The sequence below is a fragment of the Stylophora pistillata genome, chromosome 10 (assembly GCF_964205215.1).
Source record: "Stylophora pistillata chromosome 10, jaStyPist1.2, whole genome shotgun sequence".
Lineage (NCBI taxonomy): Eukaryota > Metazoa > Cnidaria > Anthozoa > Scleractinia > Pocilloporidae > Stylophora > Stylophora pistillata.
The window spans coordinates 24,493,477-24,516,471 of NC_142528.1; the positions used below are offsets into that span (position 1 = coordinate 24,493,477).

The 22,995-nt window shown below is 40.6% G+C and overlaps 1 protein-coding gene across 1 annotated transcript; it reads right to left on the reverse strand.

The window, feature by feature from the left end:
- Positions 1-3,354: 3,354 nt before the first annotated feature.
- Positions 3,355-21,766, reverse strand: LOC111321435 (uncharacterized). Its single transcript, XM_022924315.2, has 13 exons — positions 21,508-21,766; positions 16,922-17,282; positions 15,370-15,999; positions 14,481-14,672; positions 13,138-13,259; positions 12,875-13,032; positions 12,092-12,429; positions 10,238-10,479; positions 9,867-10,016; positions 9,338-9,514; positions 8,267-8,402; positions 4,343-4,669; positions 3,355-3,850 (listed from the first exon to the last, which is right to left on the reverse strand). Exons 1-13 carry the CDS (start codon positions 21,562-21,564, stop codon positions 3,786-3,788), a joined length of 2,955 nt encoding a protein of 984 aa, XP_022780050.2. The 5' UTR covers positions 21,565-21,766; the 3' UTR covers positions 3,355-3,785.
- Positions 21,767-22,995: the final 1,229 nt, after the last annotated feature.

Sequence of the window (22,995 nt, forward strand, 5' to 3'; positions counted from 1 at the left end):
GAATTTGAACATTGCCTGGCTGGGGTAGGGAATTGAACCGGAAGTGTCAAGTCTTTCCAACATAATACGTCTATGGAGGTGTTAGAAGTAGAGTTCACTTTCGCGAGCGAACAAGGTCTAGGTTTATACAGCTTGGTGGTAGAGCGTTTGTACACAATTTGGCCCTGAGGGGGGAGGGGGAGTGGTTGAGGCGTCGAACTGATTGACTCTTTTGTCACATCGCACAAACGACCGACACCTTTCCGGGAGAAGCGAACAGTTTTCCCAAATTTTTGGTTACCATTTATGCAACGCTTAGTTGCAAAAAAAAAAAAAAAACCAAAAAACCAAAAAGTCGTTTTGAATTTAAAAAGGCTTCAAACTGTTACCTTTAAATTCGCACCCAATTCAGACATCATTGCTGAGCCAGCTGTCGGAAACTGGGCACTTCACACAAGCTGTCTCTTGTCTTTTCACAAGGCCTGAACACGCCGAAGCCTAGAGGACATTTGCTGCATTTCAAACAAACGGTATTCGACGTTGAATTACAAGAATGGGACTCGAATTCATCGCAACCACATCTGGCGCAGCGCTTGCATGTTCCTAGGCGAGTAGGCTAATCAGTGTATGTTCCTTCTGGGCACTTTACACACCGTGACTCTTCATTTCGTGAGCAGAGTGTGAAAGATCCTGCTGGGCATTTCTTGCAGGATGGAATGGACAACTGAGAATAACTACCGCTGAGCGACTGTAAGAGGATAAATGGGGAACAACAACAACTAAATCAGTTTGTCAGATTACACTGTTTTTTTCCTTAAAAAAAAAAAAAACCGAAAACAAAAAGCCCTCATGTAGGGGCGGAGGGGAGAGAGAGACTTAAATGTTTACGCCTGCTTTGTTCGCTCCTAAGATGAAGAAGGAAAACATTAGTTTTGAAACAGTTCGAGACCACTCTGGTTTAAGGATTAACGAATCGAAGTGGGGAAACTACAATTCATCGACTCAACGTTTCGACACTCCTGTCTGATGCCTTCATCATTTTTTAATTCACTTGGTAGCTTGGATTGTTTTTTCTATTAGAAAGTGATTTAAAATGGATAACAATATTCAACTTCGAACAATAGCATTCAGGAAGTACGAGAGATAAAATTAATGCAATGTTGTCGTTAGCTAAAGTAATTGCAAATAACATATTGTACCATAGAGGTCAAGTATCAAGCATCTATCTAGTGAAAACAGCATTTCATGGGGTCGGAAACAATAATGCGATATTTGCCCTTCGGCTTGCCTCTGGTATCAAAGTTTTCGCTTTTGTTTTCTAGCTTTGATCGTTCGTTTGTTTACTAACTGTTTCTTTTTATCAAGCGAACACAACAACATTCATGCTTTTGACTACATAGAATACACGTTTACTTGAAGATGGTGAAGATCTTTGTGGTAATCGTCACTAACTCGTAATACTTCTTAGAAATACTGTAAGCTGTTGTTGAACAATGAATGACCCTTTGTTTCCACTTTCGGTTTCTATTTTAAAAATGCCTTAATCCTCTCTCGAGTAAAAAACATTTTATTGTGGACAAATGTGGACAAATGCAAAAATCCTAAACGCTTTTGAAAATGTCCCAACTAGGATAGCAACTTTTTCAGCATTAGCCACAGCAACAGCAATCAGTTAGATTTAATTTTATGTAAGCAATTTGCCAGCGACATTGAGTATGTTCGTATCGCGTGCCATGGTGGCGCACCGCGGTAGTTTTGATAATCGCGTGTCTCCTCTGAAAAAAAAAAAAAAAAAATTTTGGCGATTTTGTTCACCACTGTGGTCATTTTCACACATGCCAAACGGTCAAAATTCAGATTCTATTGACATGACAGCAAAGACTCCACTTTAACTTTAAGCTTGTCGGAATCAATCGATTGGAATAGATATAACTTATTAGACGTTTTGTTGTGTAGTATCGCTGAGTATTTTTACGAGTTGTACCGTATTTTGACGAGCCTGTAGGGCGAGTCAAAATACAAACAACGGGTAAAAATACTCAGCGCTACTACACAACAAAACGTCTAATGAGAGATTTGTTATCCAACACGCCAAATTGTTCCCGAATTTCGCGGATATTTCTGGAGTACAAACATCGCGTGATATTTGTACTCGTCTCGCGCGTTATTTGTACTCTACGCCGGAAGCACAATTTGATAATAAAATGATTTACTTATGCAACGCATGTAGATTAGTTTCTGTGATTTAATACTGCGTAAAAAATTAAGTTTGTTTGTAGTCGAATCAGTTTGCTTCCTAATCCAAACAAAACGATTGGAGCTTGTGGACTATTGAGTTTACAATGACAGGTAAGATATCCAGAATAGTTATAGCGATTCTGTTCTTGAAAGCGCCCGCTACATATATAAAGTATGCAGCTCTTACTGGACAGGTGTCACAAACAGTCCTAATATACACATCAAACGACATTTCCACTGTAGAGATGTTAGGAATTACTTACACTGCTTGTGATGATTCCTATAAACATGAAAGCGAAAAAAAGGACCTCATGCACCATTGTAGAGATTGCACGACAAGGTGTGTCTTTATGAACCAGGTATCTTGATTCTAAGGATAATGCTATTACGAGAGATTCGTTTCTTCCGCCAGCCTGCGATTTGATTATTTGGAGAGGGATATTTGAGCGAATGCGGAAAAATGTATTGTGCAACATCATCACGCTTCATAAATCCTCAAGTATTTGGGTTTTTCCCTAAATGTGACGTTTTCATTGTTTTTCCTTTTAATTGTAATGATTGGCTGTAATCTGGCCAAGAGCTAGGGAATGGAGGGGGGGGGACGGTAAATGGAGGGGGAGGTAAATGGGAGAAGACAAAAGTTTGATCTGTTATGATTGAGGATGATCTGTAGTTGATCGATGATGAGATGAGAATGAAGACTTTTTTAACAGATGATTTTAGGGTAGGAAAGACAGTTAACCGTTCAATTTCAAGGGGGGGGGGAGAGGAGAGGGGTTTGCCTTTTGAACATCTCAAAACAATTCTTGAATTTTCAACTACTTCGGTCTCCATTAAAACTTTTCATTTTTCACTTTTTAGGCATTTTTGTTATTTCTGTAATTCATTTTATGTAGGGCCCACTGAAAACTATGTTTGTGATGTGTGCTCCCTGTTGAAATATTTTTATTACCGTGTTTTTACTACTATGCTTTAGTTGATTGTTTTAATAGAAAACGTGTCCTGCTCTGTTCTAATGACCAAAATATGTTACTTACATCGGCAATCAGTTTTAATTCTGTTTCTATCAAAATAAACAGTTCTCTTCGCTAAAAAAAAAAAGGAATTTATACCCCTTTTTACTATGTAAATTCGCAATGAAACAAGAACCTCTTTTATTGGTGATCATGTGTACGTTCCTGATAGCCTTTTCGCGTTGATCAACAACAACAAAAATATTACAAGGAGAAGCTTGACGCTGAGTAGAAGGAAAGTTCTAAACAAACGCTTATAACTTAAAATAAATTACGAACTTCCTTAGGCGTATGAATAGTAAAGCTATCAATTGATAAGGCTCTCACGATTCCATTCCAACAAATTTCTGGCCTTTTCGCTGACCGAGCATTCGTCTTACACTTAATGGCAACCGAGTCACAAGAGGATTCATCGACAAACAAAAATCGAGGAGAATTGATGTTTTAATTGGCCAGCTAAGTCGGCTGAAAAGGTATTTCCCACCGGCAAATGTCTGTTATACATGTGGAAAACCAGCTCGTTCTGAGCCAACATGTACTAGAATTGTGGAATCTTTATACTGTGGTCCAAGGACTTGCGGCGCTTTCTTGTACTGGAGCAGCAGCATCACACTCTACAACTTAAGAGGACAGAAAGTTGATTTAAAACGTACGCAGCAAAAAATTAAGTCGATTTGTTTTTTTGTTTTTTTTTTTCTTGTCGCTCTCCCTTACTCCTTACAGCTTACTCTTTTAGCATGGTTTTTTTTTTTCCGTTGATATGTTTTGACGGCGCGCGACGAATGGAAATATTGGCAGAAATTAGCTAATTTAGGGGATTTAAAATTCGAGGATAAATAAAGCATTCTCTTCGCTTCAAGTGACATGAACGCAGGAATACATGAGCAGCAAAGTCACCACTAGTAGTTTTGAACTTATAAATAGTTGGAATAATAGATGATGCAGGGTTGCCGAACCAATCACGGACCAGTGTAAGGTAGAGTTCTGCAAAACCAATGCAATCCCGAAGTATTTACGACAGTCAATTGGAAAATTCTAGATTTTATTCCAAATGCAACCGAACCTGGAATAAGGATGTTACTAGAAATAAAATAACATTTCAGCGACCATACCTTCTCTTAACTTTTTCAAAGCTTCCGTGCAGCGTACCTCACGAAGGACATCACACAGTTTTTTGGTGGTAGCTTTCTCGCCGAAACATTCTTTCCACTCCAGTAGACCTTGGTAAAACATCTCTTGCACCCCATATTCCCTATGATCGACACATATACTTTCGATTAACGCCTCCTTCAAACCCAGTTTTCGCAAAACATCTTTCCATTTCAAACCGGTTTCCCCGCGTAAGCAGTTGAAATGTTCTACTGTTGCTGGTTGTCTGTTACTGCCTAACGAGGTCATATCGCGGCTGAAATATTCTGTTTGATCGGTCCGGGAATCATCTACAAAAAAAAATTAAAGTAATTTATTAGACAACATTATAGCATTTATCGGGCAAATCCTCAGGCAATTCTTTCTTATTAATTTAACCACGTTAGAGGTGGAGAAAGGGGGAGTTTTTGTTGTATCATTAAGTCGCGTCAATCCTGCCACGGGACTTTTATTCCCTCAATTAAGCTGTGCAGCACGCTAGAGTCATTTTCCGTTGAGTTTCGGTAGAAATCTGGAGTTGTTTTAGTTTGCTTTACTTCGCTCTGTGATTGGTTCAGAAAATTCGCACCACTTTCTCAACCAATCAATTGCAAAACTTGAATCAATTGCGACTTGTTCGCTCCTGTTTTCCCGTGCTTCAGGCAGTTTGCCAGAGTTTTACTTTGAGTTCTCATCGGCTCCTGGTGATATCTGCCTGTTAGTAAAGATTACTTTGGTTTTGGTTTTTTGATACAATAATCAAAATGCACTCTAACTGTCCTAGTCAGGTTTCAGTTAGGGAAGATCGAGCGAAGAGATTGAATTTCGCTTCCAGAATTCATTCTCTGCAAAAATAATTGGTATTAAATTGTTCCTAAATCACTCGATTTCCCGTTTTCGTAGATCCCAGGAATTTATAGATGTAGCTAATACTATGCCGTAAAATTTGTTACAAACTGAATTGTCAAAACATCCAGAAACACGAGAGAGAGACATTTATGGTCCTTTGGAGAACACCACTCCGGTTTAAGCCAAATGACCTGAAAGTTTTCAGGTCCAGGGCCCACATGGAAGATGAAGTATGAAGAGGCAAGGACCCGCTTCAATTAAACACGTTTTCTCAGCATTAGATTTACTAACTCTCTTCATATGCGCTTAAAGAAGTAATTCTTAGGAAAGAGAAAAACGACCTTTACAGGGGGTCTCAATGGGGTTAACACCGTCAACCGTCAAAAACGCAATATTTTTTTACCGTCAACTGTCAAAATACCAAGCCAATGTTAGCCGTCAAATGTCTCAGATATCCTTAATTAAGAACTAAACGATTGCCTTAATTGGGGTCTAGTTATGTTGTTTATAAATAAAAGTTTTGACGTCTAACGTTGAGCGCGGGATAAACCATATGTGGCTACCGAAATAGACATTCCCCGGTTTTCAAGTTGCGATGTACCACATTCCTTGAATGCAAAAATTAAAGTCCCTCAGCGATATCAATCACTGCCGTGAGAAAAAGCGGTAACAAATGTTAAAAGGCTTCGCCTGCTTGTATTCTATCGAGGCAAAGCAATAATTCGAGGAGATCTAAACCTGAACCGTCAAGACCGAATGGCAGGAAATCAAAACACTCGTATTCCATAATTATAGCAACCGGTTTAAGACCGATTAAAATAATTTGTACGATCGAGTTAAAGCTCCATTAACCAGTAGTGTTTACAATTACAACCACCTCCCGCCCCTCCCTAAGTGATAACAGTCTGCCTCCCACCCCCCCCTCAGTACTTATAAACTGCACCCATCCCTCCCTGAGTACTAATGATGTGCTTCCCCCTTTATAAAATGGCCTAAAAAAATGGTCCAAAAAAGGGGTCCAAAAAATGGTCCAAAAAATATTCCAGTCAAGTCCATATTTTACCCTATACCTTTCCGCTGCCTTCGATACAGTCGATCATACCATCCTCCTCTCTCGTTTACGTGTACGGTTTGGGATGGCTGGAAAGCCTCTATTATGGTTGCAATCTTATTTATCGAATCGCACGCAATATGTCTCCGTCGATGGTGGTACTTCTACGAAACATGACCTTAAATGTGGAGTGCCACAAGGATATGTCTTGGGACCCATTTTGTATTTGCTTTATACTTCGCCGCTTTCAGATATCTTAAAGAAATTTAACCTGAGCTATCACTTTTACGCTGACGACTCACAGCTTTACTTGTCTTTCCCACCAACCGTACTGGGTGATAGGGATCTAGCGGTTTCTAGCATCGAGAGCTGTGTGAATGAAATTAATCATTGGATGATGGTTAATCGCCTTAAATTAAATAAAGACAAAACTGAATTATTGGTGATCTCCGCTAAACATCTTCCAAGACCACTCCTTCACGAAATTTCAGTTGCTGGTGAGACTATACATTCCGTGCAAAAGGCGAGGAATATCGGCACTATGTTTGATAGCCATTTTTGCTTCAACGATCATATTACTGACATTTGCAAATCTTCATTTTATCATTTGCGAAATAATAGCTATATCAGGAAATATCTTTCAGCGACCACAACTGAATTGCTGGTTCATATGTTTGTATCTTCGAAGCTGGATTACTCTAATTCCCGTTTGTATGGCCTACCAGCCTACACTATAAAAAAGCTACAACACGTCCAGAATGCCGCGGCGCGCCTCGTCACACTTACAAAAAGGCATGATCACATTACGCCTGTTCTTTTTAATCTTCATTGGCTTTCCGTTAATCAACGTATTATTTTTAAGATTTTACTTATAACCTACAAGGCACTTAACAACTTGGCACCGTCGTACATTTGTGATTTGCTTACATCTTACACCCCATCGCGTCAACTACGCTCATCATCCAAGCACCTTCTGGTTTCTCCATCCTATAACTTGAAAACATATGGCGCAAGATCCTTCTCTGAAGCAGCACTGTCATTATGGAATGCTTTGCCATGTGAAATTAGAAATGCTCAGTTTGTGTCTGTTTTTAAAAGTAGATTAAAAACTTTTCTTTTTAGAAAAGCCTTTAAAGTTTTTGTAGGCGCCTTTGAACAGTAGGATACTGGCGCGGTATAAATCTTTTATTATTATTATTATTATTATTATTATTATTATTATTATTATCATCATCATTATTATTATTATAAACGGCATCCCAAAAATTAAAAGGGGTTATTTTTAACCGCCAACCGTCAACTTAACCCTCCCCCTCCCCCCCCTTATCGAGACCCTCTTTACAACGATATACTAACAAATAAGACGAGAAAAATAAATACAAAGGTACGACGAGACAAAAACTTAACAAATGATGAAGGAATATACGTAACACGAAACATTCCTAGGGAAAAGGTTTACATCGAAGCAAAAAAAGGCACACTGCTATAAGGAGCGGAAAACATGATATATAAAGGACGGCATGATTTACCTAAAGTGCGAAAATAATGGGCATGAAGGATACATGAGATAACGAAAAGAATAAGCGTAAATTAATTGACGCAAAAAGCATAGGACTTCCATGCGAGAATTGAAGAATATCACAAATTCGCCACAACACACATCTTAATCATCTCTTGCACCATTTTTTTTCTTTTTTTTTTGTGCTTATTGTGAGAGCACTTTTCGTCTGAGTTTCGTGAAACCAAAGTAATCAGAGTGACAAACCAGAAGAAAGAAAATTACTTGTAAGAGCCCGCCAATGTGCACTCAAAGTAAAGTCCAGCCAACTGCACAAAGCGCGGGAAAACGCAGAGGAATTAGACGCAAATGATTTAAAATCTCGCATCTGATTGGCTGAGAAAGTGGCATGAACCGTTTAGGCCAATCAAGGAGCGTATCAAAGGAAAACCAATGAAATCCGCTCAATTGAAAATTGCGCTATTATGAAAACCAATCGTTGTTACAAACCCATTAAAGTTGTCGTTTCTTCGCTTCCATTGATCTCGTTCTCCTCTGGTATTGTAATAGAAACTGAATCCGCCACCTCACAACCGTTAGAAGGTGAGTCACTCCCAGAACTTTCGACAATAGTCTTTCGACTAGTCTGCGGATTGAGTAATAAACAAAATTTGAAAAATAGCTTCGAAAACAAATTGACTCATAATTAAGTCCTAAGCCATCCTACAATTGTCACGCGACTTCGATACGATTCCTTTGGGTTTGTTTCACAAATATTTAACAATATTCACCGAGCCTGAGGTAAATAATTGCTGTAATATAATTTGTCATATGATTATCATAGGTAGAACGTAAATTTTATTCTATTTCTTCGGGTCCAACATGTCATGCATTAAAGAACTGAGACACAAAGTCTAGCGCTTAGATCATATGGTAAATCTGTAACCTGCACATGACATAAGCAAAAACTGAATGAAACGTGTTAATGTGTAGTGATCGTGTCAACATTCGTTGGCCAGAAAGCGTTTAACAGGCTTAAGATGCCGGACAATAAGCCAATTGCGACTGGTCAGATCCAAAATATTCTGCGTTACTTCGATAACGGTCTGATGCGGGATGATTATAGCGAGATATGAGCGAGATATGACGCAATCCTCGACCAATCAGAGCCCGTGAATCTCTCTAGACATCTGAGCAATTGCAGTATACTGTTATACGATAGGGATAAGAATGTTCTGCGATTTGATGATGATTATTGCACGACTGGGAAACGAATTGGGAGCGAATTTTTTACGACTGAGGTATACAAACAGAACAAGTAAAATGGTTTACGACTGGGTTTCCAATTTCATACGACTTGGGCACCGAGGTTCACAAATGTTAGAACATTGCTACGCGAGTGTTTTATGACTTCTGGGCCCAGTTATATATTCGAATAGTGGAAAACGTTGTCCTATATGGATAAATCGCTATCCAGCGAATAAGTGTTAACAAAACGTACTGTGCCGGATAGAGATTTCTCCAGTGGATAGAGTTATCCATCCTTCGAACAACTGCGACCTGTACGATGGTATACTTTACCTGTCGCGGTGTATACCCTGGGTAAAGATAAATTGAATACTCCGTGGAACTGTCTTCTTGATTAAATTTAAGATTGCAAGAAAATTCGTCCACCCCTAGACGTGCTGGTTTAACTGCAAAATCACATGCATCTTTTGCACGGAATCCATTGCGATATGCGGTTTCGTAGTCGTATCTCTACAAAGAAAAGATGCAACAAAATTAGCTGCTATGTAAACTACTTGATATAAGGAAAGAAAAGTGAAGCATCCAAGTGTTTCTTTGATACATCAATTCTCTCCCACTCGCCAACACCTTGGCCAACTACGCGCTTAATTTCATAACTGAGGTCACGAGAAAACATGAATGAGTTGTCATGGTACGAAAGGCGACACGTTAAGTAACATTAGACATTTGTTGGGGATGGAGGGGGGCATAGAATCGAGTTTAAAGGAAATTCAAGATGGCGACATGTAATAATTTTCAATGTCCGGCGGTTACACCACAGAGTCCGTTTGCATTACATGTTCAAATCTGCTCAATACCTCACCTGTACACTGGGAGTCTTGTCCAGTTCCCAACCGTCTTGAAGATCAGTGAGCTTCACGATAACATCTGTTTCGTCGTCGCACATCTTAAAGGGTTTCTCCTTTGATGATTTATGGCCGGGAAAAGACTCTTTCTCTTGTTCTTTCACTCGCTTGTCAAATCAAACCATAAGAATTACTATTTGAGATGTTATAAAACAAATTTCAACACAAACACAGCAACAGATAGTAGAAAGTCCACTCCGGTCTTCCTCTTTTTTCGCCCCGCCGCTACCATCGCGCCATTTAATTGCTATTTTGTACCGTTTACCAACTGATCGCCGGCCCAGAACGGAATCGTCTGAAACTTCTGAAGACACGGTTTCCGACATACCTTCTTTGAATCCTCATTATCACTGTAAATGTAGAAGCGTAGGTAAATGTGATCGCTTCTCGTGTTATGTCTGCTAAAGTAAACTCTCGCTCTTTTCCTCTTCGTTCCGCCACAGGCAAACACGCTCCATCTGGAAAAGGTCGTTGTCTTGATGTGGATGGAGTTCTTCTTCACTGTAAACCATGCTTTGGATTGGCAGTTTTTTTCTGATGCTGAAGGAACTTTCTCCCATTTTAGCGGCCCTTTAAAAGAATTGATGAGAAGGCGTCTTTAAAGACCAGCCATTATTTATTGCGGAGGGACAGGGGGACAGATGATTTTGGGGAATCGCACGGCTTTCAGAGGGAACGGAGGGGGGTCATTCGTTACCGACAGAGCGTAAAAATGGGGGGCTATAGAAAATTGACTGCCCGTGGGAGAGGATCATACGAATATTAGAGAGCCTTAGGGGAGGGTTTCAATGGAGTTAACGGTCGACCGTCAAACGGCCAAAATATTAACCGTCAATTGTCAAAAACGCAATATTTTTGCCGTCAACCGTCAAATAAGCAACCCAATGTCAGCCGTCAAATGTCTCAGATATCCTTAACTAAGAACTAAATGATTGCCTTAATTGGAGTCCGGTTCTGTTGTTTATGAATAAAAGTTTTGACATATCACGAAAATACATTTATGTAAGTCCTTTAACTTCTAATCGCGAATAAAACTGATTAGCGACAGAATTGACTTCCGGTTTGGAAATACTTCCGGTGTCGTAAATCGTTAGTCATTTATTAATAGAAGAAATTATAAATTAACGGTTCTTTACAAACGTGTAATTATGAAAAGTTAGAGCCAAAAAAAACCTCTACCTCCCCCCCCCCCCGCCCAAGTGATGAAAAATGAAATCATTAAATGACGGTGTAGATACCATAACTGCGATAACATACATGCAAGTATATAAAAATCCAGGAAAAATGCTTTCCAAAACCATGACAATGATTTTTATATGCTTTGGTCAAATGAGTTGAACCGGCTACTGGTTGTCTAGGGATGAGATTAAAATTTGTTCATTGTATCTGTTAAAACATTACCATCACAAAAAGTTGAAAATCGAGGAGCGAGGAGGTGTTCCCATACCCCAAGTCTGGGGTGGATCCAGGGGTGGTTCGAGTGGTTCGGTCGAACCCCCTGAATTTTCCCTCAGAACGCTGGAAATCATGTTTCCGAAGACCTAATTTTCAAATTCTCGGACCCCTTAGGAGGGGGACAATTCTCCGAAACCCCCTTGACTAAATCCTGGATCCGCCCCAGCAAGTCCGAATCAACTTTTACGTTCTCAGGCTGACAAGATTGAGCGACAAATCAAGTCGGACATATTGTTTGGTTAGTCCTGCGTTCTTTTTGGTCCATTGCCTAAATTTAGCTTTTTGATGGGTTTATAACGCCCCTGTGCCACTCCCATAGAAACCAATCCCCGCCTCGCCCCAGTCCCAGCGTATAATAGTATAAATAGCTCCACATTCGCGCGGGTTCTAAAATTTGCAAGGACTTCGTTAGTTAAAGGTCGACCAACGTTAGTTCTTTATGCAGTATTCCCAAATCGTCAGGTAATGTCTCCTATCTTCGCTTGTTTCATATTTCAGCCTGTGTTATCGCGTTTCCTATGTTATTTCATTGTTGTAATTAGTTGTTCCGCTGTTAATGTATTATGTCTGTAACCTTCGTTCTAGAAACCACTGGCAACTACATCTTTATTAAGAGTTTAAGAATATCAAATTTCTTTACGTCTTCGAATATTTGCTGGTGCGTCGTTAACATGCCCGTAAAAGCACTTTTGATGAAAAGTGCTTTTGCATAGCGATTTATAATTACCTTCAGAGGATGGCTCACATCTGTAAACCCTTATCGAGTCTTTCTTGACCTTGTCCAAGCACAGATCATGTGGAACAGTGATTTCCACCGGCTTCAACAAGGTTAGGCCGTGAGGTCCACACTCGATAACGGGGGAAATTAGTTTTCCATCGGGCATTTCTGGGATATCCTGCAACAAAGTAGTGTCATGCTTGGGCACACGGAAGAAAAAAGGGTGTTTATTTCCCTCGGGAACTGCTCCACTCCCTACAGTGATAACTACATCAGAGTCCGGCGCAGAAAGCTTTCCACCAGAACTGTCGAACCTGGCCTCTGCTTCCGTTATGTAACTAAGCGACCTGTAGGAAACGAGTCGATTACTGTTTAGTAATATGGTGGGAACAGTGATTTGGCCCTCTTATGAGGAGACAATATGTTTAAATTGACCCCAGTGACAAGAAAACCTAGGTAAAACTGAACCTACAAATGAAAAAGGAGAGTAAATGTCTAAAGAGACTGTGGTGCTGCGTCGGTGGTGGTATTGCAAGATAATTTGGTTTTATCAATTGAGTTTATGATGTAGATTGGCCACTAGCAAGAGATTCCAAAGTTGACATTTCGATCATTAGCTAAAACGAAGGTATTAGCTTTCATTATAAGTCGTTGGAATCTAAGGGAAAACAGGAAGCCAAGTCCACTTCATTCCCATACTGAGTCAATTAATTGCTCCATGAAAAAGAAAAAAAAAAACAACAGAAAAAAATTGAAATAGTCTGAACCTGTACAAATCACTTCCCCACCCACCTTATGCCGAGCCCATCAAATTGCGAGGTATGATGAACATCTGCAATCACAAGAGTGCTTCCAGTGTACGGCAAAATGTACTGAGTTGGGTCGGAAGTTGGTAAATTATTTTCTGTTTCATCTTCCTCGGTGTACTTTGATCTGGTGGAGGTCTCGGTCTATTAGTCAAATAAGCGAAGGATAAGTTTTGAAATCGCCGCACTGAAATGCCAACAAAGTTAAAGAATATTGAAATATTGAGGACGAACCCACGATCACTATACCTGTTCCTCGTAAGCTCCTGAAGCGCTTGATATAGAAGCCCTATCACAACAGTCCGTCGATTGCACGCAGCGTGGAGGGCTTCTGCAGTTAACCCTTAGACGAGGAAAAGTAAACAAAGACCCTGCACGTAAAAAGACATAATTGTGCCACGTTTGTGGCGGAAAGATTTTTAAACATTAGCTAAATACATCCAAACCACATCCATACAAGCCGTTCTCACAATCTCTATTACCATAAATGGGGGGTAAAGGATTTATTTTACTCACGGTCATAATCAGAAAAAGAGTCCTTTTTCTCTCTCTACACAAAATGGAAAAGAGAACTGCATTCCTCGGGTTTTGTGAAACAAAATTTTCACTCATAAATTTGAAGACAACTTTCTTAAATATAAGTAGACTTTTCCATTCTCGACCTTAGGTCTTTAGCGTATCCCGGAGCAATAGGAGAGGGTGTGAGTAGAAATATCAGGGGTAAAGGGGTCATGGGCAGTCCTTCATTAGCTCCTTAAAATCATTTGGAAGTATGTTAACTTTTTTCCATTATTATCATAAAAAATGATTACTTTTGACTTCAAATTCGGAAGTCTTTTTATCCGTTGCACACAAGTGCTTATGCGCATGCACAACACAATTTTCCGTAAACGCCCGATACGAAAATTAATGGGAGGGTTATGAAATGAATAAATCCCTTCAAGCTGGCTGGATTTTCGGCTGACAATGTCCTTCGTTACGAGATTGTCCTTAAAATTTCACATTTGTCCTCGAAGCCTCCCGGTTAGCTCAATGGTTAGAGATTGTCCTTAAAATTTCACATTTGTCCTCGAAGCCTCCCGGTTAGCTCAATGGATAGAGCACTGGACTGATGTGCGGGAGGTCGAGGGTTCGAGCCCCGGCCGGACCAACACTCAAGGTCTTAAAATAATTGGGAAGAATATGCTGCCTTTTTATAACATCAAGAAATGATTAGATATTCTAGTCTTCTCGGATAGGGACGAATAAACGGAGGTCCTGTCTCCTGCAGGGTTAGGGGTAGGAGACGTGAATTTCCCACGCACGAGATTACTGTGTGATGGATGTCCTCCCCTGGGCTGGGATGGTTGGGTTGTTGTCTTGTGTTTCATACATGAGCCTCTGGCTCGAGTAATATGGGTAACCGTGCCCCACGTAAAGACATTAAACTTTGTTTACTGAAGCCTCGCCTCATTTCACGGGCAATATCTCAGCCGTGGACATTATCAGCCGACATGCAAGCCACCTGAAAGGGTTCATTTACTAAATAACTAAATTCCTCCACCAGGTTAAATATTATGCATAGTCTGCTACGAGACATCAAAACCTTTTACCTTTGGCTTTCTTTACCTTGAGGGCTAAACCCGCAAGAATAACAACGGAAACGGAAGCTCCTACTATCCACAGCCAGTTTCGGTTAAGTTCATAGTCTGAGGCCTGGACTTCCTTTGTTGGAGGGGGGATATCCACTTCTATATGTCCTTTGTTGCTGGTGACCACCAATGTTGCTGTGTCAGTATCAGTTCCTGTAAAACAAAATTACCGAAAATGACCGTCAAAAATAGCCTAAAATATCCCAACACAAGGTCGAGATAGCAAACAACGTTAGGCATAACTGTATGCACAATAAGGCACGCAAAGGTTCTTAACACTGGTAATTTTTTCTTATCCCAAGGTATCTGGTTTCCTAACCAAAATTTCTGACCAGCTTTTCACTTCTCCTTCAAACATCTGAAGAAATTCGCGAAGAACTTCTTTGTGAACTTTCATCACCTTCAACTGGAGCCAGGAAAAAAATCGATACCCTCCCCCCCCCCCCCCATGCCTTAGTGCCTCCCTTAGAAACTCAGGAGACAACGTCATCCAATCACACTCAGGCGGATCCAGGAATTTTTTATTAGGAGGGGGTCCCAATTTTGATTCAGAAAACATCTTTTTTTTCAGTTTAGGTTCCTATAGACTAAATAGGAAAAGGAAACTCTTTTACACGTCATTTTTTAATACTTCCGTGTTGAATAATGAAATGCGATCTTGTCTTTGCAATAATTTTGTTGTAAGACAAGTAGTAAAAATACCTACACATATCTGATGGAGGGGCGATCGGAAATCCCGGGCCCTCCTCCTGGATATGTCAGGGGGAGCTAAGGAGGGGATAATGGTAGTCACAGCAGCTAGATATTTACACGGAGAAAACTGAGGAGGACAAAGTCAGCTTAGCCTTACCCAGCTTCCACCAGGTACTACGATGGTGATAGGATTCTGTGCTATATTCGTCATCCACTCCGTGGTTGTTGATGTACCCGGTCTTGACGCGCTCCGGAGGTGAAACGGGCGATGTTACACCCGTTGTCGTTGCATCTGTTCTGTTCTGAGGAATTTTTCGCGCTGTACGACTAGGAATGTTCCCATCATCTCCTTGTACTCCAAAATCTGTCGGTGTTTTAAGGGAGGAATCTGATTTTTCTGTCGGGCGTGATGGAGGTCGCCGTTTGGAAGGAATATCCGTTCGGAGCGTAGGGCCAATGCTTTCTCCCGCGGGGAGAGTAATTGAATTCTCGACGCTCGGTGAAGACGATGCTGAGCTATGAATAGCAGAACTGACCAAAACTGTACCTTGGTCTACTGCACTAGTGGACTTCGTTGCGGAGAATACACTTGAAGGCGTTGGAACAAGGGAAGGTATCGCGGATACAAAGATGCTAGCGTTGACATGTTTCTCAACAAACGCAAGTTTAGACTGAGTCTTGGGGTTCTTTCTGCCATTTTCCCAGGGGTTTATCTCCTCTTTTATAACTACAAAAGTGTCCTTAGGCTTTTCTTTTCTCTTGATATCGATACCAACATCATAACCAGCTAAATGAGAAAAGGAAAAAGCATTAAAAGAGCGTGTAGCCGATACCCCATGCCTCGACTCGCTTTACTCAAACTCCACAATGTCAAACATTCAAATACCTAAGAAGTATCCTCGCGCTTTGCAACAAAAAAGTAATACTTTAGCATTCCAACATTTTACGTGTGTCTGAAGAATCGTGCAACAAAGATTTTATTTGCCGATTCTTTGTTACTTGATATAGTCGACCCTCCTCTGGTGGACACCTCCCGGAGGAAGGCATAACAGGACAGCCCTACTAGACAACGATCAGTTCGAAGTTTCAGCATCCCCCTGGACAACCCACAGACATTTGACTGTCGTCCGCGCCAGAGGGGGTGGGGAATTTGAATCTTGCCTGGCTGGGGTAGGGAATTGAACCTGAATTGTCGAGTCTCAGACTCGACATGTGGGGGTGTTTAAAAGTAAAGAAATCACTTTCGCGAGCGAACAAGGTCTAGTTTTTTTAAAGCTTGGTCAATGCGTAGATAGTCACAGCCGCTGATCTTGGTAGAGCATTTGTACACAATTAGGCCCGGATTTGGCAGGAGGGGGGGAGGAAGCTGACGCTTTCGTTACATCCCACAAACGACAACACCTTTCAAAGTAAAGCCAACACTTTTTCCAGGAGCCCGTTTCTCGAAAGTCTCGGTAACTTAACGGACCCGAAGCCATGTTATAAAAATCAAAATTTAAAGGATGGGAGAGCAGGGTCTGGCTCTCAAACCAGTCCCAGTCCTTTTTGTTTCTTTAGCTGGTAGTTTTGTTGTATCATTTTCAAAACTTTTGAAATCCCCGTCTTGAATGAAACAGAACAGCTTTACGGTCACCGCTTAGTATATAACACTTGGTAGCAAAAAAGAACCGAAAAGTCATTCTGATTTTGAAAAGAACTTTAACTGTTACCTTTAAATCCACAATCAGTTTTAAGGTAATCGCTAAACCAGCCCTCGGAAACGGGGCACTTCACGCAATCAGTGTCTCTTCTCTTTTGACAAGGCCTGAACACGCCGAAGCCTAAAGGACATTTTCTGCATTTCACACAAACGGTATTCGACGTTGAATTACAAGGATGTGACTCGAATTCGTTGTAAGCACATCTGGCGCAGCGCTTGCACGTTCCTCGGCGAGAAGGCTTATCAGTGTATGTTCCATCCGGGCACTTTTCACACCGTGACTCTTCATTTTGTGAGCAGAGTGTGAAAGATCCTGCTGGGCATTTCTTGCAGGATAGGCTGGACAACTGGTAATAGCCACCGCTCAACGACTGTAAGAAGAGAGAAGGGGAACAATAACAAAGAAAACAGTTTTGTCGGGTTAAACTTTTTTCCTCGAAAAAAATTAAGGAAACAAAAAAGGCTCATTAAGGGGCCTCAATGTTTACGCCTGCTTAGCTGGCTTCTAAGATCAAGAAAGAAAATATCAGTTTTGAATTCTGTTGGTAATTCTGATTATTTAATCGATTCTTATCCATTAGAAAGTAATTTAAATGTATAACAATATTTAAAGTGCACCTAAACCCAAAAATTTTTTTTCGCTCAACGAAATAAGCCTATTTTTTGGAGTATTTCTGTGCAAATATTTTTTTATTTTCTCAAGTCTTCAATTTTCTGTGCCCAGTCAAAATAAGGAAAAATCGGCGCCATCTTGCCCCACGACCGAGTTTAAAGAGGAGTGGCTCTGGCGGGTAATGTGACGTCAAATCGAGAACACGAAAGTCTGCATTTCACACATTTTCACTTGTTTGGGAAGGTTGTAGTCGATATCCTTGGGTTTCACCCACGTGACCAATACCTTAGCAACGGTTAATATCCGCCATCTTGGTGTCCCTCGAGCGTAAACAAACCGTTTCTAACGAAGAGTTCATGTGAGAAAGAAGGGATGGTTTTATGCATTATTGTTGGCTGTTCAAGCAAAAGTGGAAAGCAGAAAGACTAAGGATTTTTTCGTATAATAATTTAATAATTTTATTATCTCTATAGCGCAAAATTCATTATATATATGATCTAATGCGCTATAGCTAAGATCATCACAAATCAAGGGGAAGAACAGGAGGAACTAGAAGTTGTTGTATGGTTCGAGGCTTGCGGCTGTTGTAGATCCTCGATTTTTTGGTCGAGCTTTTCTTTGAGCTTCTTAGCCGATGAGAAATCGATGTCTTTAGCCCTCGCATACGGCACTTCATTGACCTATGTCGGCAAAATCCATGAGCATTTTACCTGAGTGCAAGTAAGCTTGGGGTGTCACGAAAACTCACACCCCGAAAACTCAGACCTCAGACCTCAGACCCCGAAAACTCAGACTCCTCGAAAATTCAGGAGATAAACTCGACTCATGATCACTCCTGGTAATCCCGCGTGTATTTTGACCTTTTGGGTCTTGATCCAACTGAAGCAGCAAAAGCAAGGCCGCCAGTTGCACGTTTCGCAAAATCGTCCGATGGTTGAGTATTAAAACATTTTAGAGTGACACAAGACTTCATTTAGCTTAGATTTACTTCCATTTTTCCCGTTAATTTTGAACTTTTCATTCACAGTTAACGGGATCAAATGCGCTCGCTCCAACATCAAAGTATTAAAATGTGGCGTGATTTTGACGAGCCGAAAGGGACGTTTGTTTACCTTTTTGTACTTCGTCGCACAGATCCTTGTTGTCGCTCTGTTAAAATTCTTAAATATTTCGCGATAATAATGGATACAAACAGAGACTCGGCCCACCAGTCCCAAAACGAAGACAATTTTGCGACCCTTGGGCTAGAGTTCTTAAATGAGGCAGAAAGAGAAAAACAACGCGAAAGAAGACTCGGCATCAGCGCCGTCACGATTCGCTTCACTGAAGAATCACTCTTGATATTGTTGTCCGTCTTTCGCGTCGGATTTGTTCCATTGTTCCACCGGTTATATTATAAAAAAAATTGGTTCATGCCTTATGCTATGCACTATCGAATTATGGAGCACTTCGAAAGCTTGGAGAACACTTCGAGGGACCTAAGTTTTCGGTGTCTGAGTTTTCGTGACACCCAGCGAGCTTGCCATGAATTCTAGTAGTTGCCTCAAACATAAATAAAACACTTGCGATATGTGAGCATGACTCAGCCAGTCCAGCTTTGCATCCCAAGCAATGGGCTGACAAAATAGTCCCATCGTTTTCGGAAATGACCCAAATGTTCACTAAAGGATCATTCATAGGCTGTGAATGCCAAACTCGTGCTCTCACGGCATACTTGCCGGCGATTACTTTGCCTACAACTGAGGTTACAAATCCCGACACCATTTGATTAAACGCCTCTAGACTCTTGAAGGCCTTGAACTGCTTCTTGGTGTAGAAGCTGGTCTCAAGAACGAGGTAACTCAGCAAGTCCGACGCTTCCACAGGAGGCAAGCATTTTGGACTGAACTTCTCGGCTGGTATGCTTGCAGGGTCAACCCCAATGACCGAGATCTTTTGCAAACATCTTTCCTTCCAACTCTCTAAGCTTTCGGCATACTCAGAGAGCACTGGGATACCTTAAGATGAATGCCGGATACTTTTATCGCTTTTTTCTGTCTGGATATTCATGTAGTTGGCGAAATAATACGGCGATAAGAAAGAGGGCTTCACTATAGAAATCGACTAATTATTCATAAATTTGACACCCGAGGGACACCAACATGGCGGACACTAACTTCAGCAAAGCTTGTGACGTCACCTGAAACCCAACTATTGTCTGAAAATATGCCGACTAAGTGTGTTGTAGAAGGATGTAGCAACGTGCGAAATTTGCAAGAGGGTATCGCGCTTCATACATTCCTCATACAACACACCTAGTCGGCATAGTTCGGACAAAATCGACGACAACCTTCCCAAACAAGTGAAAATGTGTGAAATGCAGACTTTCGTGTTCTCGATTTGACGTCACATTACCCGCTAGAGCCACTCCTCTTTAAACTCACCCGTGGGGCAAGATGGCGCCGATTTTTCCGTATTTTGACTGGGCACAGAAAATTGAAGACTTGAGAAAATAAAAAAATATTTGCACAGAAATACTCCAAAAAATAAGCTTATTTCGTTGAGCGAAAAAAAATTTTTGGGTTTAGGTGCACTTTAAGCTTCGCACAATAGCACTCAGGAAGTACGATACCACTCTTTAAACTAAGTAATAATAGCTTTGCCGCGAGATAAATAAAATCAGTTTAATTTTGAAGCAATATTATTGTTAGTTAAAGTAATTGCAGATAACATATTTGTACTAGAGCTCTTAAGTAACGAGTGTCTTGTTAAAACAGTCGATAACAATTATGTGATAAATCAGATACAATGAAATATATGAAGTTCATATATTTTGAACTGCGGTATTAGATACGTATGATGCACGATCCTCGCAGTAAATAGTGCTATTTAAGCAATAGTCTGAAAAATCTGAAAAGCAATAGTCTGAAAAATCTGAAAAGCAATAGTCTGAAAAATCTGAAAAGCAATAGTCTGAAAAATCTGTCTGATTTTTTTCAGGTCTGATTTTCGCTATTGCTTAAATAGCGCTATTTACTGCGAGGATCGTGCATCATACGTAAATAATGTGATATTTGCCCTTCCGCTTGCTTCTGGTGTGAAAGATTTCGCTTTTGTTTTCTAGCTTAGATAAATTGTTTGGTTAATTACTGTTTTCTATCGTGCGATTACCACAGTATTCCTGCTTTCAACTTCATAGAATATACGTTTGGTTAAAAGATGGTGAAGATCTTTCGTGGAAATCGTCTCTAGCTCGTGATGCTTATTACTGAGAAAGACAGGAAGTTGTCGAACAATGACCCTTTGTCTCCACTTTCGGTTTCTATTTTGTAAGGGTCTACTCATCTCTCAGAATAATAAAAAAAATTTCTTGTAGACAAATGCAAAAATCCAAAACGCTCTTAAAAATGTCTCAATTAGGGTAGCAACTTTTTAAGTATTGGCCACATCAAAAACAATCGGTTATATTTTGTGTAAAACGATTTGCCAGCGACATTACTGAGTATGAACGTATCGCGTGACCTGTGGCGTACCGCGATAGTTTTGGAAATGGCGTGTCTCCTCTGAAAAAGAACAATTCTTGTCGATTTTGTTAACCGCTGTGGTCATTTTCACACGTGCCAAACTGGCAAAATTCAGATCCCATTGACATGACAGCGAAGATTCCGTTTTAACTTTAAGCTTGTCGGAACTAATCGATTGGAACGGAATGATTTACTACTACAAAACATGTAATTTTTGTGATTTTCAGTTGATACTCAGTAAAAAAAAATAGGTTTGTTTGTGGTCGAATCAGTTTAATTCCTAATCCAAACGAAATAATTGGAGCTTGTGGATAATTAAGTTTATAATAACAGGTCATATATCCAGAACAGTTATGGCGTTTCTGTTCTAGAAAGCGCCCGCTATAAATATAAATTATACATCTCTTACTGGTGTCACAAACAGTCCTAATATACACATCAAACAACATTTACAATGTAGAGATGTCAGGAATTACTTACACTGCTTCTGTTGACTCCTATAATCGTCAAAGCGAAAAAAAGAACCTCATACACCATCGTAGAGTTTGCAAGACAAGTGGTGTGTTTTTGTGAATCAGGAAACTTGACCACAGATTAATGGGAGATTCGTCGCTTTCACCAGCTTGTGATTCGATTATTTGAAGAGAGATACATAAGCGAATACGGAAAACTTGTTGTGCAACTCCAACACGCTTTTGGAATTTACTAAACTCTCTTCACATTTAATCCTTTAGTATTCGGGTTTTTCCCTTTACGTGACGTTTTAATTTTCGTCTTCTTTTCACCGTAGCGATTGGCTGTAATCTGCCGAAGGGGGGGGTGGGGCGGTGGTAAATGGGAGAGGAGGAGAGCTTGATCTATTATAATGGAGGATGAACCATAAATGATCGACGATGAGATGAGGATGAAGACATTTCTAACAGATGATTTCGGAGAAGGAAAGACAGTTAACCGTTCTATTTCAAGGGGGGAGGGGGAGAGGATAGGAGTTTGCCTGTTGAACTACTCAAGGGACTTAGTTTTATGAAGTGTGCTCGTTAGGAGTTATCGACATGATTTAGCTGGATAGTGATTGCACTTTCCGGCCTGCAGAAGTCTTTCCCTACTGACGCACCTTGTGATGTATGGAACGCCTCAGTAATCAGTGGCGGATCTAGGGAGGGGCTCGGGGGGCCCGAGGGGCTCGGACTTCCCTTATTTGGGGTAAAAAAAGTCGCAGAAGGAAGAAAAGCCGATAGGTGCACACACACACACACACACACACCCACACACACACACACACACACACCCACACACACACACACACATACACACACACACACACACACACACACACACACACACGCACACGTAAAAAACAAAGAACACCCCATCCCCTCCCCCCTCAGCTCAAGGTCTGGATCCGCCACTGGTAATGCAAGTCCTTTTTACAGTCGTCACTCGTTGAGCAAAGACAAGCACTCACTCTATCAACCGAAAAGAGTGAGAGTGAATACGTGACAAAACCGAATGTGATAACGGCTATAAAGGAAACCACAGAGAGCACTGAAATAATAAACTGATGAGAGTTTTTGGGTTTTAAATATCCTCATAGACGCATGTTGAAAGCAGCGTGTTCCCAATGGGGTAGCAGCGAAGGATAGTTCAAAATATCTAAAAGATATAATCAGAAAGCGAAAGTGATATATATTGGCATACATGCAGGTGTATTTTAAAACGTGTACCAATATAACATTCCTCATGTGACGTCATCTATTTTTTTTGCCCTTAGTTTTTCTAGGTTGAGAGAGGCGTCTGAAGTCTATTTTAAGCTTATGGCAATGATTTAAGTATCGAGCATCCACTAGACGACTAAAATACCGGAAATAATATCTGACTCCGTCACTTTTTACTCGTGACTGAGATTGTTTCTAAGACTTTTTGTCTGTTTGCTCGGCTTCAATAAGGGCTTGTTGGAAAAATTCCTAT

Coding starts and splice junctions, on each gene's coding strand:
- LOC111321435 (XM_022924315.2), bottom strand. CDS start 21,564: ATGGTGTATGAGGTTCTTTTTTTCGCTTTGACGATTATAGGAGTCAAC. Junction 12,430..12,874: donor TTTGATGGGCTCGGCATAAG/GTGGGTGGGGAA, acceptor CGTTTCCTACAG/GTCGCTTAGTTACATAACGG. Junction 4,670..8,266: donor AGAAACGACAACTTTAATGG/GTTTGTAACAAC, acceptor TTTTTTTTGTAG/ATGATTCCCGGACCGATCAA.